General features: G+C 46.1%; 1 protein-coding gene across 12 annotated transcripts in view; it reads right to left on the bottom strand.

Annotated features, from left to right (window-relative positions):
• The window catches only part of LOC147684447 (uncharacterized), a 1,151,265-nt gene that overhangs the window by 11,487 nt on the left and 1,120,063 nt on the right, over positions 1–19,715 (bottom strand). For 11 of the 12 annotated variants that reach the window (XM_086940377.1, XM_086940386.1, XM_086940376.1 and 8 more), the window contains 3 exons: positions 13,902–13,985; positions 4,974–5,057; positions 520–615 (listed from right to left, as the gene is read on the bottom strand). In XM_086940377.1, the coding sequence (XP_086796503.1) occupies positions 520–615; positions 4,974–5,057; positions 13,902–13,985 (264 nt within the window). The remainder of the gene's footprint in view (positions 1–519; positions 616–4,973; positions 5,058–13,901; positions 13,986–19,715) is intronic. The other variant, XM_086940381.1, reaches the window with a different exon arrangement.

The raw sequence follows: 19,715 nt of genomic DNA, 5'->3' as shown, positions 1-19,715 counted from the left end.
TTTTTGTATTTTTGTGTATTGTTTTTAAGTTGATATCACAGATTTCAATAATGAGTCAATGGGGTCACCAGATTCCAGTAATGATTCAGTCGGGGTCCACTCAGTCAAAAAGTTACTGTGTACATTTCTCCTGCCCTAAAGTACCTTCTGCACATTGGGAGAATAACATCACCTTCCTTGATCATCTTCAGGGCTACAGTTCTACTACATGCTTTAGGTGGTCAGCACCATTCTGGTCATTGTGAAGGAGGACAGGTCCTGTGCTCACACTATGAAACGCCTCCAACTGGAAAACAAAGCACCAGCTCTGCTTACATTTGGAGAACTGCCACTCCTGGCTCTGCCTGCATTTGAGAGAACAGCTCTAACCACCTCTCCCCACACTAGGGCAACACCACCACTCTTTATATTTTCGTATGCCAAAACAAATGTAAAAGTATAAAAACAGGGGTGGGGAGGGGGGCAGCAAACTCAATATTGCATGTATTGGAAAGATGAGACCACCCAGCTCCTCCTTACCACGGGCAGGGTGTCACCATCTGCAGCCTCCTCCTCCTCCTCGCTCTTAATCAAAAAATCTTCTAAGTCAAAATGGAAAGTTGCGCTTGTTGCACCCTGGAAAAGAAAACAACATCTATCTCAAACTTTTAACTTAAATCTTAAAGTTCAATTCAATCAGAACACTGTACACCTGCCTGCATACTGAACTAATACAGTACACCAAAAATATGTGTCTTCATTAGGGGTACCTGCAACAAATGAAGGACGGAATGCTGAACAATGCAAACATTCTCCCCCAGTCAAAAGATCTGGGTTAAGTCCATCATTCATTAGGGGAACAGCACCACTCTGCACTACTATCAATAGGCCAATCCCACCCACACACTTCTGCCTAAAAGAGAAGGACATCACAATCCTGCTCTGCCTGCAATAGGATACCTCGGGAAACATCCTTTACAACGCAACTTTCACCACGCAGTGCTATTACAACGCAGGTTTTACAACGAAAACCATTATAACGCATTGCGCTGGGGGGCGCTCTAGGATAGGGAATAGATTTAATTTACTATCCAACCCCTTCCCTAGTGTCCACGGGGACTGGAGTTGGAATAGTAAATTAAACTATTCACTATCCAGCACCCCAAAGCGCTATGCGTTGTAATGGGATGCGTAGTAAAATCTGCGTTGTAACAGCATGCGTTGTAACGTCATACATCCGGATACCTCTGACTGTTCCCTGACTCCTTGAATGAAACCATTATCTCTACAATGTTTAAACCCCACATGAGAGAAAGGTACTTGCTACTTGGGATCAGGGGAAAACAAAAACGATAAACTAAACACAATATCCCACACAACTTGTATTTCTTCTTTTATAGCTCAAAGTGGGCTGACCAGAAACAAGTTCAAACTATTTATAATTAACATATTTGCATGGTTTTTATTTACTTTTTTAATTGGTAAATATATACTTCAATTTTTAAATTGCATAGCCACAATATTATTTACAATTCTCATAATCACCACATCTTTACTTTTTTCCCTTTATGAATCAAAGACCATTTTTACAAAAACTTGTTATATATTATCCATACAAACCTTTTATAACGTACATTATTGCAATATTCTTACATACACAATTATTTTCTCCCCATCCCTCAATCCACATTCACACGAAACACATCCCATCGTATATGCCACTTGTGCCAATCCCTGCCACACCCCACATACACAAAGATTGACAATGGGAAAAGATCTTCTATTTCAACCGTTGTTGTGCTGTGGGTTAGGATCTCTCCTAAAAAGAATGAACGCAAAATTCAGTTGGTAAAAAGATTCCAAATCCACCTTCTTCAGGACCACACTAAAATTGGCTTATATTCGGGTGGCCAATGGGGGATTCTCTGAAATAGAGTATGAGAAATTAACGGTCAGGACCAAAAGGTTTTTATATCTTCATGTTATTTTATTCCATTGTTAAAAACCATTGCATTAGGCCCCAAAACTCTGATAAAAAAGTGATGAAAAGGGGATGAAAAAGACACATGCTCAGTCAGTGTGTTGTGTATTACAGTCAGTAAGAACCATCACAACACCTGCTATCCTTAACCCCGCATTCACTGTGCACAGAAAAATGCACCTGTAAATCGTGTAATGCCATGAATATAGGTGCTGAAGAAGAAAAAGGAGAAAAGAGAGAAGAAAAGAGGGCCAGACCTTCGCGAGTGCATGCATAAACAAAAACCTTGATCTTTTCCACCACCATCTAATCTCAAATTTCTGAGCAGACACTCACGCCACTCTCTGGGACCTCCTAGTATTTACTGTATATTCATATTTCATTTTATTTGTCCAACCTGCTGTTGTAATCCTTAGAGCAATTTAGCACTACTGCAGAGGTTGGGACTCCTAATAGAAAAAGAAAATGAGAATGAATATAGCACAACCCTCTATGCCTGCATGAGGAGAGCAGGACTTAGCTCTCTTGCAACATCAGAAGGACAAAGCAAACACAAGGAGAAGATGGACAGAGAGCTGCAACTTTTCAAGTATCCTCCCCATCACAGATCTGGGTTGAATCCATCATTGTTGTTTAGCTCACTTTGCCACCCCAGTTCAGACACAGCTATATGCAAATCAGTCTTGACCCTGTGCCTCATGGGAACAGTCCAGCCCGAATGTTTCTTTTGCATACATCAGGAGGACAGCACAACCCAGTCCGGCCAGCATGAAGGGATCAGCACTACCAACTCTGTAGGCAGACACTAGGACAGTCCTATGCATTTCCACCTGCCAGTACTATAACAATTTACTCTGTAACACACTGTTTGTAGACAGTGAAACTCTGATGATGAAAAATATATCACAGAGTATTAAAAAGTGTCCACAAAGAACAGGGTACACTCTATGCAACACTTGTCGGAAAAGGCACTATTCGCTTTAAATAGCCACGGTCTGAAGGTGCTAAAGTTTATAATACCAGCAGCTTTCATATTGTGGTGAAAACGTTATAGATAGCCCATCTTTATGCCCCAGTCGCAATCGGCTAACTATGGTCCTTTCGACTTTAAATCGGTTGGGCGGAACATACCCCCAGATTCATCAAGAACACATTTTGCGAATCCTTAATAGCGAAAAATACCGATTCGCTATTAAGGAATAGCAAAATGCTATTCATCAAGAAATCACTTACAAAATTGCGATTTCTAATAATTCCTTAATTGCGACTCGCAAATTGCGACTCGCAATTCAGGAATATCTCCCCATTCATTCCTATGGGCCTAGAGGCCCATAGGAATGAATAAGAAGACCATCTCAATTTGCTAATCGCAATTAGCGATTCGCAAATTGAGATTGCGATTTCAAGGGTCCAGGCGTGTCCAAAGGACACCCTGTTGCACCCCTGAAATTGATGTGTGCACATATGTTGCGCACACACATGCCCTCAGGGCATGTGTGTGCGCAACATGAAACTTTGAAAAATGCACTTTAGTGCATTTTTCAAAGTTTTTGCTATTTACCACGTAGTTAGACTTCGCGGTAAATAGCGGCCCCAGATTGCGAATTCGCAATTTAAAAATGGTTCATGAATTGCATTTAAGGAATCTCAGATTGAGATTACTTAAATGCAATCAATCGCAATTTAGCGATTTCTAGAATTGCGATTTTTGCATTTGGGATGATGGATCCCAAATGCAAAAATAGCGCTCGCAAAGGGCCAGATTCTCAGAATCTGGCCCTTTGCCAGCCGATTTTAGTTTGATGAATCTGGCTGATAGTCTTGGCAGGGAGGGAACTTTATCGCTGATGCAACAGACTTCCCTCTCTGCCAAGATATAAATCAGGCCCTAAATCCATTAATCAGTTGATGCATAGCTTCCTCAGTCAGGGCCTGAATGACCGGATCCTCAGCAGACAATAGTATTGAAATCTTCTCATTGTAGACTTTGGGTACCTCAAGATTGAAATATTTTCCGACGTCCTTCAGAAGTAGGCAAATAAGAGTAGGGGCCAGAACCCAGCCCTGCCATCCACCAATGTTGACAGGTAAAGCTTCAGTGAGATTCCATTGTTGACCATATCTGATGCATGCCTTGTTATTGACCATATCTGATGCATGCCTTGTTATTGACCATATCTGATGCATGCCTTGTTATCAGTGTGCAGAGCTTCCACTAGCTCTAATAATGTGAATAGGCGCAATTTACATACTGTGCAGAGTAACATAAATAGATTCAGATGTAGGTTGCCTCTATGTTGTAACAGTGACGTTCCAATGCTCAGTTATATTTTTCATATATAAAACAAAAACAATAAATAATTAATTAAAAAAACAAGCAGAATTGAATTCAAGGATAGAGGTTAGCATTGTGATTTAAATGAGCTAAATGTAGTTTAATTTACTCTTAGTGCTGGTATTATTGCTAGGGTTAGAATAGTGTTACTTAATTAATGAATTACAGCAATGTAAGTTATTGTAATTTATGGATGGGAAACGAGTTAGTTGTATTGAAATTTAATGATATTTAATTACATTAAAATAAGTATAAAGGAATGGTTAGCTTTATTGTACAGTTTAGGTGTAGGAGTGAATTAAAGGTTGAACAAAATAAAGTTGAGGAAGTACAGGCAGTACAATTAAAGACATGCAACCTTCTGTATCTCACTTTGCTGCCAGATTATCCAGCTCTAGAGTACAATCGGACTCATGACCGGTGTGTGCCCAAAAGGGGAATTTGCCTCCTTAGGTAGTTGTTAATGGAGGGACATTCTTCATTCTTTCTTTCACAGGGCTGGGGAACAATGATTGGACCACATAAAAATAGTTGCTTTATTGTTGCATTGGCTTATAATTATTGCATGGCATTAGATCAATATTTTGGTATTTACTATGTATTAGTTAATTAACCGACTGACAAAAGCCTTAAAAATGATCTCCTCCCCATGTGTGAATCTCACGGTCGCCCCCTTACCTCAAGCACGCACACCTCATCATCCGGTGCGCTCTCCATACAGTCCTCCTTTGAGCTCAGAGGGTGTGGCTGATTCCTTAGAGCCTAAGAACAAAGATTGAAGGACAAAGTTTATTCTTTTTTCATTTATCTTTAATATTGTGTTTATTTATTAACTTTTTAATTTATCTTAATGGCCCGAACACACTACCTGGACTTGCCTGTCGGAAGGAAGTCTCAGCAATAACTTCACAAGAAGCCTATCATTTTCCCCACCACTGTCCGCACTGGATGTGCAGCATGCTGCCCAATAGCACCCAAAGCGAAAAAACAATACCCACCCCAGGAGTGTTTGAGGTATAAGGGCAGCACAGCTACCAGAACTGCCTTTACGATAGGTATAGCACCTGACACAACTGGGTTAATACATACATTGCACTATGTCAGCATGCCTATCCAGCACTGACTTTCCTGGACAACACAGTATTTCCCACAACATTGTTTGCACGCGATGTGTAGACAGTGGCGGCTCCACTGCTAAGGTGGAGGAGCGTCGCCCCACTGCTTTGCAGCAGTGAAAGAAAGGAAAAATATAATGATAATAACTTGATGTTATTAACATTTTATTTGTTCCTGCTGCATCAGCAGGGGGTCGGGATGGGGCGGCTCTGCTCACCGAGCAGGGCATGTGAGGAGTGGTGGACACACTGAAGTGCGCATGATGATTTGGCCAGCCATCTCGGGCCGGCCAAACAGTCATGCGCACTTCGCATGCTCTGCAGCCTGGTGTGGAACATGCGCAGGCCCCCAGTCCCCGTCAGAACTCCGAGCTCCGGCACCAATCACAACGCTGCATTTCAGTGTTGTGATTGGCGCAGGGGAGTCTAGCTGCTTCCTGTTTGGCCAACACTGAGGAGAGACGACATGGGAGAGCGCAGTGAGGAAGTAAATGTCTTTTTATTTTTTTTCACCGCCTTAACACCTTGCCCTGCCACCAGATCTGTGCTGGCCGCCACTGAGTATGGGGCTTACGTCAGCAAAGGCAGTCCTCCTTTGAGCTCAGAGGGTGTAGCCGATTCCCTGGAGCCTAAGAAAAAAGATTGAAGGACAAAGTTTATTCTATTTTCATTCATCTTTAATATTTATCAATCAATCAATCAAAGACATTTATAGAGCGCACTACCTACCCGTAGGGTCTCAAGGCGCTGGGGGAGGGGGGTGCCGTTACTGCTCGAACAGCCAGGTCTTCAGCTTCTTCCTGAAGGAGAGGTGGTCTTGGGTCAGGCGCAGATCGGTCGGGAGGGAGTTCCAGGTCTTGGCGGCCAGGTAGGAGAAGGACCTTCCTCCTGTTGTCACTCTTCGGACGCGGGGGACGGCGGCGAGGGCGTGGTTGGCTGAGCGGAGGTGGCGTTTGGGAGCGTAGAAGTTGACTCGGTTGTTGAGGTAGCTCGGGCCTTGGTCGTGTAGGGCTTTGTGTGCGTGGGTGAGGAGGCGGAAGGTGATTCTTTTGTTGACGGGGAGCCAATGCAGGTCTCTGAGATGTCCGGAGATGTGGCTGGTTCGTGGGATGTCGAGGATGAGTCTGGCTGAGGCGTTCTGGATCCGCTGGAGTCTTTTCTGGAGCTTGGCGGTGGTGCCGGCGTAGAGGGCGTTGCCGTAGTCCAGTCGACTGGTGACGAGGGCCTGGGTGACGGTCTTCCTGGTCTCGGTGGGGATCCACCAGAAGATCTTCCGTAGCATGCGTAGGATGTTGAAGCACGCCGAGGAGACGGCGTTGACTTGCCTGGTCATGGAGAGGGAGGAGTCCAGGATGAAGCCCAGGTTGCGTGCGTGGTCTGTTGGTTTGGGTGCGGCGCCCAGGGCGGGAGGCCACCAGGAGTCGTCCCAGGCGGAGGGCGAAGAGCCTAGGATGAGGACCTCCGTCTTGTCTGAGTTCAGTTTCAGGCGGCTGGTCGTCATCCACTCGGCTACCTCTTTCATCCCTTCGTGCAGGTTGGCTCTGGCGGCGACGGGGTCGTTGGTCAGGGAGAGGATCAGCTGGGTGTCGTCGGCGTAGGAGATTATGTTGAGGTTGTGTTGGCGTGCGATGGCCGCGAGGGGGCTCATGTAGATGTTGAAGAGGGTGGGGCTCAGTGAGGATCCTTGAGGGACGCCGCAGATGACTTCGGTGGCCTCTGACTTGTACGGTGGTAGGCGGACTCTCTGTGTTCTTCCGTCGAGGAAGGAGACGATCCATTCCAGTGCCTTCTCCTGGATTCCGACGTTGCTGAGGCGCTGTGTTAGGGTGCGGTGGCAGACAGTGTCGAATGCCGCGGAGAGGTCTAGGAGGATGAGGGCCGCTGTTTCTCCGTTGTCCATCAGGGCTCGGATGTCATCGGTGGCGGCGATGAGGGCGGTCTCGGTGCTGTGGTTGGCTCGGAAGCCAGACTGTGAGGGGTCGAGGGATCCATTCGTCTCAAGGAAGGCGGCCAGCTGTTTGTTGACGGTCTTCTCGATGACTTTGGCTGGAAACGGGAGGAGCGAGATGGGGCGGTAATTCTTGAGTTCGGTGGGATCCGCTGTGGGTTTCTTGAGTAGAGCGCTGAGTTCGGCGTGTTTCCAGCTCTCAGGGAAGATGGCGGTGTCGAAGGATGTGTTGATGATGTCTCGCAGGTGGGGTGCGATGACAGCGTCGACCTTGTTGAAGACGTGGTGGGGGCAGGGGTCGGTCGGAGATCCTGAGTGGATGGAGTTCATTGTGTGGACGGTGTCTTCGGTGCTGATCGGAGTCCAGGCGCGGAGGGTGGTGGTGGGGGGCGGTGGTTCGGTCTTGGCGTTCGTTGGTTGAGTGCTGAAGCTGTTGTGTATGTCCGCGATCTTGTTGTGGAAGTATGAGTGTGAATTATCTTAATGGCCCCAAGACACTACCTGGACTTGCCTGTAGGAAGTAAGTCTCAGCATTAACTTCACAAGAAGTCTATTGTCTTCCCCACCACTGTCAGCACTGGATGTGCAGCATGCTACCCAATAGTACCCAAAGTGACTGTCAGCACTGGATGTGCAGCATGCTGCCCAATAGTACCCAAAGTGACTGTCAGCACTGGATGTGCAGCATGCTGCCCAATAGCACCCAAAGTGAAAAAACAATACCCACCCCAGGAGTGTCTGAGGTATAAGGGCAGCACAGCTACCAGAACTGCTTTTACGATAGGTATAGCACCTGACACAACTGGGTTAATACATACATAGCACTATGTCAGCATCCCTACCCAGCATCGACTTTCCTGGACAACACAGTATTTCCCACAACATTGTTAGCGCGTGAAGCATAGACAGTGGCGGCTCCTCTGCTAAGGAGGAGGAGCGTCGCCCCACGACTTTGCAGCAGTGAAAGAAGGGGAAAATATAATGATAATAACTTGATGTTATTATCCTTAGCATAAGCATAGGGTCGGGATGGGACTGCTCTGCTCACAGAGCAGGTCATGGGAGGAGTGTTGGGCACACTGAAGTGCGCATGACGATTTGGCCAGCTGTCTCGGGCCGGCCAAACAGTCAAAAACTTTGATTGGTGGAACTGTGAACAGAGACAGGTGTTGTCTGTTTTGGAGGTATGCTGCTATAACTGCAAGATGTAGTCTTATAGAAGAGTATGCTAAATTGCATCTTTGTAGATGCAACAGGTAATAAATAATGTTTTGGATGGAAGCGTCTAATGGGTTGATTTGGTTATTATTACAATAAATTACAAATCTTTTCCATTTGGTTGCATAGCATGCTCTAGTAGTTGGTCGTCTTGCCTCTTTGATAATGTTCATACAATCAGGAGGTAAGTTGAGATATCCAAGTTCTAAGACTTCAGAAGCCAGATCGCTAGGTTCAGTTGATTGGGATCTGGGTGCCTGATATCTCCATGGTTCTGAGTTAGAAGATGTGGCGACAGACGCAGTCTTTGATTTGGAACCACAGAGAGTTCCAGGAATGTTGTGTACCATGGTTGTCTCGCCCATGTTGGAGCAACCAGGATCATTGTCAGTGACTGCTGACGTAGTTTGCGTGCCACTAGCGGAATCAGTGCGTACGCAAAGCTGTCTGACTAGTTCATCCATATCGCATTGCCCTGTGACAACGGATGTGGGAACCTGGCGGCAAAGTACTGGCATTTTGAGTTTTTGTTTGTGGCAAACAGATCTATCTCTGGATGTCCCCATTCTTGAAAGAATGGTTGAAGAGCTTAAGGGTGAATCCCCCATTCGTGTAGCTGTTGGCTGTGTCTGCTTAACAGATCTGCTATTTGGTTGTCTTTCCCTGGCAGGTGTTCTGCTAGGAGAAAAATGTTCTTTGGAATTGCCCACCTCCATATGCTCTGCACTAGGTGAGAAAGCTGTTTCTGGATATAATACATGGCTGTCATGTTGTCCGTCCGGATCAGCACAGCTTTGTTGTATACGTATTTTTTTAATGCTTTCAGTGCCAGATATACTGCTAGCAACTCTAATTGGTTGATATGCAGTGTCTTTTGCTTGACTGTCCAGAGTCCCTGGACTTTGTATTGATGTAGGTGGGCTCCCCAACCTGTCAGTGATGCGTCTGCTGTTAATATTATTTGTGGAACTGGCTCTTGGAACAGTCGCCCCTTGGAAAGGTTTTGTGGGTTCCACCATTGCAGAGAGTTGTAAGCGCGACTGTCTACCAACACTAGGTCTTTTAGTTGTCCTTGAGCTTGGTTCCACTGCCGTGCTAGGCATTCTTGTAATGGACGCATTTGAAGTCTGGCATGAGGGACAATGAATATGCAGGAGGCCATCATGCCTATGAGCTGCATGAACACTCGAGCTGATAAGGATTGTTGTGGCTGAAACTTTTGAATTAGAGTCTGCGTGTTGGCTATCTTGACTGGATTTGGATATGCCTTTGCTACTGATGTATCTATTGTAGCTCCCAGATATTGTTGTATGTGGGAGGGTTGTAGATGAGATTTTGGGTAATTTATGGAAAAACCCAGACTGTGCAGCAGCTGGAGTGTTTGAGACGTATGGCTTGCACATTGGACGTACGATTTGGCTTTTATGAGCCAATCGTCGAGGTATGGAAACACGTGGATGTGTTGCCTCCTGAGGTGTGCTGCCACTACGGCTAGACATTTTTTGAACACTGTAGTTACTCCAAAAGGGAGAACTTTGAACTGATAGTGTTGACCTTCTATTGTGAACCTGAGATATTTCCTGTGAGCTGGATGTATAGGTATGTGGAAGTATGCATCTTTTAGTTCTAATGTGGCCAGGAAGTCGCCGTGCTGAAGTAACGGGAGTACCTGTTGTAGAGTTATCATATGGAAGTGCTCTGACAGTATGAATTGGTTCAGAGGTCTGAGGTCTAGTATGTGTCTGAGCGACCCGTCCTTTTTGAGAATTAGGAAGTATAGAGAGTATACTCCTGTTCCTTGGTGTTGAAAAGGGACTGGCTCTATGGCGCCCTTTTGTAGCTTGGATTGGACCTCTTGTTGTAACAGTGTTATGTGTTCTTTGGACATAGGACACTGTTTGGGTGGTATGTTGGGTGGAGTAGAAGTGAGTTCCAGGCAATAACCATACTGGATAATTTGTCTCACCCGCCTGTCTGTGGTAATTGCGTTCCAGACAGGTAGGAACTGGTTGATTCTGTCTCCGACTGGTGTTAGGTGGTCTGGAGGGAGTGTGATGAAGTCACTGTTTGGTGGCAGTGGAGGCTCGGGTGTTATTGCCTCCACGTCCACGTCCTCTGCCTTTGTTATTGTTGCCCTTATAACCTCCTCTATTGGAGCCTTTGTTAAAAGTAATCTGGGTATTAGATTTGAAGGTAGAGGAGCTTTGTGATATGTTGCCTCTTCCTGCGCCTCTATATGAGGAGCGACGAAAGGAACCTCGATGTTGTTGGAACTGAAGTGCCCCCATTGATTTTGCAGTTTCAGTGTCCTCCTTCATTTTATCTAGAATGTTGTCTACTGCGGGGCCAAACAGGAAATCTTCGTTTACTGGTTGATTGAGGATGGTGGATTGCACCTCATTTTTAAAACCAGATATGCGTAGCCACGCATGTCTGCGCAGTAGAACACTGGTATTGATATACCTGGCCGATGTATCGGCTGTGTCTAGCGCACATTTGATGGAGGCATTGGTAATAAACTTGCCTTCCTGAATGAGGTTGTTAGCCTGCGCCTTAAAAGGTTCTGGTAGGTGTTGCATTAGACTTTCGAGCTGGTCGTAATGTGCTCTGTCGTATCTTGCTAGAAGAGCCTGTGTATTCGCAATTCTCCATGAGTTTGCGGCTTGTGAAGCTACCCTTTACCCTGAGGCCTCTAGTATTTTAGATTCCTTATCAGGAGGGGGAGCATCTCCTGTTGTCTGTGAGTTGGCCCTTTTACGAGCATTTGCAACTACTAATGAATCTAAAGGCAACTGTTGTTTAATATAAGTAGGGTCTGTTGGGGCTGCCCTATATTTTTTCTCAATCCTTGGATTGAGCACCAACGCCCTAGCAGGATCTTTAAATATGTCTGGCGCCTGCTTTAGGACCCCTTTAAGCATAGGAAGTGTTTTGACATTTTTTTCTGAAGTGGGGAAAGTGTCAAATAAAAAGTCCTCCTCTATAGGGTCAGTGTGAATGTCAACCTTGTGATATTTTGCTGCCCTGTCTATAAGTTGATTAAACATGATAGTGTCGTCTGTAGGGGACGGTTTTGTAGGGTATGGGGAAGTGTCTGGAATGGGTTGCGCTTCGTCAGGATCATTTTGGGCATCCCATGTATCATCTTGTGGATCAGGATCCCCTGGTTCATCATAATTGTACTGAGGATCTTCCCCATGTTCTCTCCCTCATTGTAATCAGAATGTGTGGGAGAGTAAGGTACAAAAGGCATATCAGGAAAAAAAGGAGGAAGAGTAAAAGGTCTTGAGGGAGATGTCCCAAAGTCTTTTTTCTTTGTAGGAACAGGAGAAGGAGTGTCTTGTGGTAAGGGCCTCTTCTTTCGGTGGTAAACTACCAAGTGTCCTGTTTCAGGGTCTATATATATTTTGGTTGCTCTTCAGTCACCGGATCTGGATGGAAGAGTTCTTCCTCGACAGTCCGTGGCTTTGGCGTGGAAGGCTTTGGTTTATTGACTTGTTTTGGAGTCGTTGGCTCGAGGGCCTTTGGTGCTGGAGCTCCTTTCGGGTTGGTAACCTCTTTTGGTGTGACGCCTTTTTTCTTTTCACATCCTTTTTTGGATCAGCGCCCTTTTTAGGGTCGACGACGGCCTTCAGATCAACGGGAGTTCTTGGTTCGGTACGTTTTTTGTCCAAAGCAAGGGGTTTTTTCGGGTCGATTGTCTTTTTTGCGTGATCGGCACCTTTTTTAGGATCGTCTCTTTTGTTCGGATCGACGACCTTCTTCGGTTCCAAGGTTTTCGGTTCTGAGGGATTATTGGGCTCGACTACGCTCTTCGGTGCCGAGTTTTTCGCTCCGAGGGCTTCTTGGGCCCGACTACGCTCTTCGGTGCCGAGTTTTTTGGTTCCGAGGGCTTCTTGGGCCAGACTACGCTCTTCGGTGCCGGGTTTTTCGGTGCCGAGTTTTTCGGTGCCGAGGGCTTCTTGGGCTCGACGACCTTTTTTGGGTGTACTCCCTTTCGATCGTCGACCTTCGTCTTCGGGTCGATTACCTTTGGGTGGACCACCCTCTTTTGTTCTGCGCGTTTCGGGTCGACTAGCTTTTTCGGTTTGACGACCTTTGGCTGGAAAGCTCTTTTTGGCTCGATGTCTTTATTCGGGCCTGGGCTACCGGAAGGCGTGTGTTTAGGCTTCGGAGCTGAGCCGAGAGGTGGGGTCACCGAAGGAATATCTCGATCTTGGCTAAGCCCTTTCGGCGATGCTTCGACCGGAGCCTTGTCTTTTCGGCTGAGTCGAGTGGGGGGCTGAGTACTCACGGTTTGCCCCGGCGTAATCTGGTCATCGGAGTCCGATTGGTCCTCAACGGTGGCGTTCCCTAGATCGGAGTCGGGGGCTTCGGGGAGATCTTGTTCGTCCTCGAAGATATTCTCGGGTCCGGTGCCGTCTTCTGCATCTCTTGCCTGGCAGCCCGTCGATTCCTGAAGGTTTTCTTTGATTGGAATTGGGCACACGCTGGGCAATTTTCTTCTTTGTGTTCAGGTGACAAACACTTGTTGCATACTGTATGCTTGTCAGTATGCAGGAATTTGGAGTGGCATTGTGGGCACCTTTTAAATGGACTCCTTTCCATCGACGAAATTCGCATGTGGCGACGATAAGGCCCAATGGCCCACGTCGACGACCGGATCAAGATGAAAAGTTTAATGGAGTCGAGTGGTACCGAGCGAGAACAATACCGTCGAGTTCGAAGGCCTTTTGGCCTTAGAAAGTAGTTAGTTTCGATTCCGAAGTTGGAGTATAGGAAATAACATCCGAACCCAATGGCGGAAAAAAACAATCTAAGGATGGAGTGGATGCCCATGCGCACTGTAGTCCAAGGGAGGAGTCACCTATCTCGTGATACTTCGAAGACTCTTCCAAGACAACAAGGTGCAATCATCCGGACCCAACACTAGGCGGCGATCTATGCTAAGACATGAATTCAGCAGCCAACATGCCTCGAACATATATTTTTCTATAATATTTTGTGGGTTATCTATATATGCACCTACACTATATGTGTCCTTGTTGAAAATAGATGCTTGCTATTGCTCCTTTTACCTAACTAGTTTCTAGTCCCTACATATAGCAAGTCCATTTGTTCAGTAGGGGTCCCCATGTTTTTCTAAAAAAGAACAATGATGGGACCACATAACAAGAGTTACTTTATTGTTGCATTGGCTTATAATTATTGCATGGCATTAGATCAATATTTTGGTATTTACTATGTATTAGTTAATTAACCGACTGACAAAAGCCTTAAAAATGATCTCCTCCCCATGTGTGAATCTCAAGGTCGCCCCCTTACCTCAAGCACGCACACCTCATCATCTGGTGCGCTCTCCATACAGTCCTCCTTTGAGCTCAGAGGGTGTGGCTGATTCCTTAGAGCCTAAGAACAAAGATTGAAGGACAAAGTTTATTCTTTTTTCATTTATCTTTAATATTGTGTTTATTTATTAACTTTTTAATTTATCTTAATGGCCCCAACACACTACCTGGACTTGCCTGTCGGAAGGAAGTCTCAGCAATAACTTCACAAGAAGCCTATCATTTTCCCCACCACTGTCCGCACTGGATGTGCAGCATGCTGCCCAATAGTATCCAAAGCGAAAAAACAATACCCACCCCAGGAGTGTTTGAGGTATAAGGGCAGCACAGCTACCAGAACTGCCTTTATGATAGGTATAGCACCTGACACAATTGGGTTAATACATACATTGCACTATGTCAGCATGCCTATCCAGCACTGACTTTCCTGGACAACACAGTATTTCCCACAACATTGTTTGCACGCGAAGTGTAGACAGTGGCGGCTCCTCTGCTAAGGTGGAGGAGCGTTGCCCCACTGCTTTGCAGCAGTGAAAGAAAGGAAAAATATAATGATAATAACTTGATGTTATTAACATTTTATTTGTTCCTGCTGCATCAGCAGGGGGTCGGGATGGGGCGGCTCTGCTCAAGATTGAAGGACAAAGTTTATTCTATTTTCATTCATCTTTAATATTTATCTTAATGGCCCCAAGACACTACCTGGACTTGCCTGTAGGAAGTAAGTCTCAGCATTAACTTCACAAGAAGTCTATCGTCTTCCACACCACTGTCAGCACTGGATGTGCAGCATGCTACCCAATAGTGCCCAAAGTGACCGTCAGCACTGGATGCGCAGCATGCTGCCCAATAGCACCCAAAGTGAAAAAACAATACCCACCCCAGGAGTGTCTGAGGTATAAGGGCAGCACAGCTACCAGAACTGCCTTTACGATAGGTATAGCACCTGACACAACTGGGTTAATACATACATAGCACTATGTCAGCATCCCTACCCAGCATCGACTTTCCTGGACAACACAGTATTTCCCACAACATTGTTAGCGCGTGAAGCATAGACAGTGGCGGCTCCTCTGCTAAGGAGGAGGAGCGTCGCCCCACGGCTTTGCAGCAGTGAACGCAGGGGGAAATATAATGATAATAACTTCTTGTTATTATCCTTAGCATAAGCATAGGGTCGGGATGGGACTGCTCTGCTCACAGAGCAGGGCATGGGAGGAGTGTTGGGCACACTGAAGTGCGCATGACGATTTGGCCAGCTGTCTCGGGCTGGCCAAACAGTCAAAAACTTTGATTGGTGGAACTCTGAACAGAGACAGGTGTTGTCTGTTTTGGAGGTATGCTGCTATAGCTGCAAGATGTAGTCTTATAGAAGAGTATGCTAAATTGCATCTTTGTAGATGCAACAGGTAACAAATAATGTTTTGGATGGAAGCGTCTAATGGGTTGATTTGGTTATTATTACAATAAATTACAAATCTTTTCCATTTGGCTGCATAGCATGCTCTAGTAGTTGGTCGTCTTGCCTCTTTGATAATGTTCATACAATCAGGAGGTAAGTTGAGATATCCAAGTTCTAAGATTTCAGAAGCCAGATCGCTAGGTTCAGTTGATTGGGATCTGGGTGCCTGATATCTCCATGGTTCTGAGTTAGAAGATGTGGCGACAGACGCAGTCTTTGATTTGGAACCACAGAGAGTTCCAGGAATGTTGTGTACCATGGTTGTCTCGCCCATGTTGGAGCAACCAGGATCATTGTCAGTGACTGCTGACGTTGTTTGCGTGCCACTAGCGGAATCAGTGCGTACGCAAAGCTGCCTGACCAGTTCATCCATATCGCATTGCCCTGTGACAACGGATGTGGGAACCTGGCGGCAAAGTACTGGCATTTTGAGTTTTTGTTTGTGGCAAACAGATCTATCTCTGGATGTCCCCATTCTTGAAAGAATGGTTGAAGAGCTTGAGGGTGAATCTCCCATTCGTGTAGCTGTTGGCTGTGTCTGCTTAACAGATCTGCTATTTGGTTGTCTTTCACTGGCAGGTGTTCTGCTAGGAGAAAAATGTTCTTTGGAATTACCCACCTCCATATGCTCTGCGCTAGGTGAGAAAGCTGTTTCTGGATATAATACATGGCTGTCATGTTGTCCGTCCGGATCAACACAGCTTTGTTGTATACGTATTTTTAGAATGCTTTCAGTGCCAGATATACTGCTAGCAACTCTAATTGGTTGATATGCAGTGTCTTTTGCTTGACTGTCCAGAGTCCCTGGACTGTGTATTGATGTAGGTGGGCTCCCCAACCTGTCAGTGATGCGTGTGCTGTTAATATTATTTGTGGAACTGACTCTTGGAACAGTCGCCCCTTGGAAAGGTTTTGTGGGTTCCACCATTGCAGAGAGTTGTAAGTGCGACTATCTACCAACACTAGGTCTTTTAGTTGTCCTTGAGCTTGGTTCTACTGCCGTGCTAGGCATTCTTGTAATGGACGCATTTGAAGTCTGGCATGAGGGACAATGAATATGCAGGAGGCCATCATGCCTATGAGCTGCATGAACACTCGAGCTGATAAGGAGTGTTGTGGCTGAAACTTTTGAATTAGAGTCTGCGTGTTGGCTATCTTGACTGGATTTGGATATGCCTTTGCTACTGATGTATCTATTGTAGCTCCCAGATATTGTTGTATGTGGGAGGGTTGTAGATGAGATTTTGGGTAATTTATGGAAAAACCCAGACTGTGCAGCAGCTGGAGTGTTTGAGACGTATGGCTTGCACATTGGACGTACGATTTGGCTTTTATGAGCCAATCGTCGAGGTATGGAAACACGTGGATGTGTTGCCTCCTGAGGTGTGCGGCCACTACGGCTAGACATTTTTTGAACACTGTAGTTACTCCAAAAGGGAGAACTTTGAACTGATAGTGTTGACCTTCTATTGTGAACCCGAGATATTTCCTGTGAGCTGGATGTATAGGTATGTGGAAGTATGCATCTTTTAGTTCTAATGTGGCCAGGAAGTCGCCGTGCTGAAGTAACGGGAGTACCTGTTGTGGAGTTATCATATGGAAGTGCTCTGACAGAATTAATTGGTTCAGAGGTCTGAGGTCTAGTATGTGTCTGAGCGACCCGTGCTTTTTGAGAATTAGGAAGTATAGAGAGCATACTCCTGTTCCTTGGTGTTGAAAAGGGACTGGCTCTATGGCGCCCTTTTGTAGCATGGATTGGACCTCTTGTTGTAACAGTGTTATGTGTTCTTTGGACATAGGACAGTGTTTGGGTGGTATGTTGGGTGGAGTAGAAGTGAGTTCCAGGCAATAACCATACTGGATAATTTGTCTCACCCGCCTGTCTGTGGTAATTGCGTTCCAGACAGGTAGGAACTGGTTGATTCTGTCTCCGACTGGTGTTAGGTGGTCTGGAGGGAGTGTGATGAAGTCACTGTTTGGTGGCAGTGGAGGCTCGGGTGTTATTGCCTCCACGTCCACGTCCTCTGCCTTTGTTATTGTTGCCCTTATAACCTCCTCTATTGGAGCCTTTGTTGAAAGTACTCTGGGTATTAGATTTGAAGGTAGAGGAGCTTTGTGATATGTTGCCTCTTCCTGCGCCTCTATATGAGGAGCGACGAAAGGAACCTCGATGTTGTTGGAACTGAAGTGCCCCCATTAATTTTGCAGTTTCAGTGTCCTCCTTCATTTTATCTAGAATGTTGTCTACTGCGGGGCCAAACAGGAAATCTTGGTTTACTGGTTGGTTGAGGATGGTGGATTGCACCTCATTTTTAAAACCAGATATGCGTAGCCACGCGTGTCTGCGCAGTAGAACACTGGTATTGATATACCTGGCCGATGTATCGGCTGCGTCTAGCGCACATTTGATGGAGGCATTGGTAATAAACTTGCTTTCCTGAATGAGGTTGTTAGCCTGCGCCTTAAAAGGTTCTGGTATCTTGCTAGAAGAGCCTGTGTATTCGCAATTCTCCATGAGTTTGCGGCTTGTGAAGCTACCCTTTACCCTGAGGCTTCTAGTATTTTAGATTCCTTATCAGGAGGGGGAGCATCTCCTGTTGTCTGTGAGTTGGCCCTTTTACGAGCATTTGCAACTACTAATGAATCTAAAGGCAACTGTTGTTTAATATAAGTAGGGTCTGTTGGGGCTGCCCTATATTTTTTCTCAATCCTTGGATTGAGCACCCGCGCCCTAGCAGGATCTTTAAATATGTCTGGCGCCTGCTTTAGGACCCCTTTAAGCATAGGAAGTGTTTTGACATTTTTTTCTGAAGTGGGGAAAGTGTCAAATAAAAAGTCCTCCTCTATAGGGTCAGTGTGAATGTCAACCTTGTGATATTTTGCTGCCCTGTCTATAAGTTGATTAAACATGATAGCGTCGTCTGTAGGGGACGGTTTTGTAGGGTATGGGGAAGTGTCTGGAATGGGTTGCGCCTTGTCAGGATCATTTTGGGCATCCCATGTATCATCTTGTGGATCAGAATCCCTTGGTTCATCATAATTGTACTGAGGATCTTCCCCATGTTCTCTCCCTCATTGTAATCAGAATGTGTGGGAGAGTAAGGTACAAAAGGCATATCAGGAAAAAAAGGAGGAGGAGTAAAAGGTCTTGAGGGAGATGTCCCAAAGTCTTTTTTCTTTGTAGGAACAGGAGAAGGAGTGTCTTGTGGTAAGGGCCTCTTCTTTCGGTGGTAAACTACCAAGTGTCCTGTTTCAGGGTCTATATATATTTTGGTTGATCTTCAGTCACCGGATCTGGATGAAAGAGTTCTTCCTCGACAGTCCGTGGCTTTGGCGTGGAAGGCTTTGGTTTATTGACTTTTTTTAGAGTCGTTGGCTCGAGGGCCTTTGGTGTTGGAGCTCCTTTCGGGTTGGTAACCTCTTTTGGTGTGACGCCTTTTTTCTTTTCACATCCTTTTTTGGATCAGCGCCCTTTTTAGGGTTGACGACGGCCTTCAGATCGACAGGAGTTCTTGGTTCGGTACGTTTTTTGTCCGAAGCAAGGGTTTTTTTCGGGTCGATTGTCTTTTTTGTGTGATTGGCACCTTTTTTAGGATCGTTACTTTTGTTCGGATCAACGACCTTCTTCGGTTCCAAGGTTTTCGGTTCTGAGGGATTCTTAGGCTCGACTACGCTCTTCGGTGCCGAGGTTTTTCGCTCCGAGGGCTTTTTGGGCCCGACTACGCTCTTTGGTGCCGAGTTTTTAAATTCCGAGGGCTTCTTGGGCCAGACTACGCTCTTCGGTGCCGAGTTTTTCGGTGCCGAGGGCTTCTTGGGCTCGACGACCTTCTTTGGGTGTACGCCCTTTGGATCGCCGACCTTCGTCTTCGGGTCGATTACCTTTGGGTGGACCACCCTCTTTTGTTCTGCGCGTTTCGGGTCGACTAGCTTTTTCGGTTTGACGACCTTTGGCTGGAAAGCTCTTTTTGGCTCGATGTCTTTCTTCGGGCCTGGGCTACCGGAAGGCGTGTGATTAAGCTTCGGAGCCAAGAGGTGGGGTCTCCGAAGGAATATCTCGATCTTGGCTAAGCCCTTTCGGCGATGCTTCGACCGGAGTCTTGTCTTTTCGGCTGAGTCGAGTGGGGGGCTGAGTACTCACGGTTTGCCCCGGCGTAATCTGGTCATTGGAGTCCAATTGGTCCTCAACGGTGGCGTTCCCTAGATCGGAGTCAGCGGCTTCGGGGAGATCTTGTTCGTCCCCGAAGATATTCTCCGGTTCCGGTGCCGACTTCTGCATCTCTTGCCTGGCAGCCCGTTGATTCCCAATGGTTTTCTTTGATCGGAATTGGG

Source organism: Lissotriton vulgaris, chromosome 10 (genome assembly GCF_964263255.1).
Source record: "Lissotriton vulgaris chromosome 10, aLisVul1.2, whole genome shotgun sequence".
In the NCBI taxonomy this organism is placed as follows: Eukaryota; Metazoa; Chordata; class Amphibia; order Caudata; family Salamandridae; genus Lissotriton; species Lissotriton vulgaris.
The sequence above is the reverse complement of the archived record's forward strand: the minus strand, read 5'-3'. Positions and strand labels throughout refer to the sequence as shown.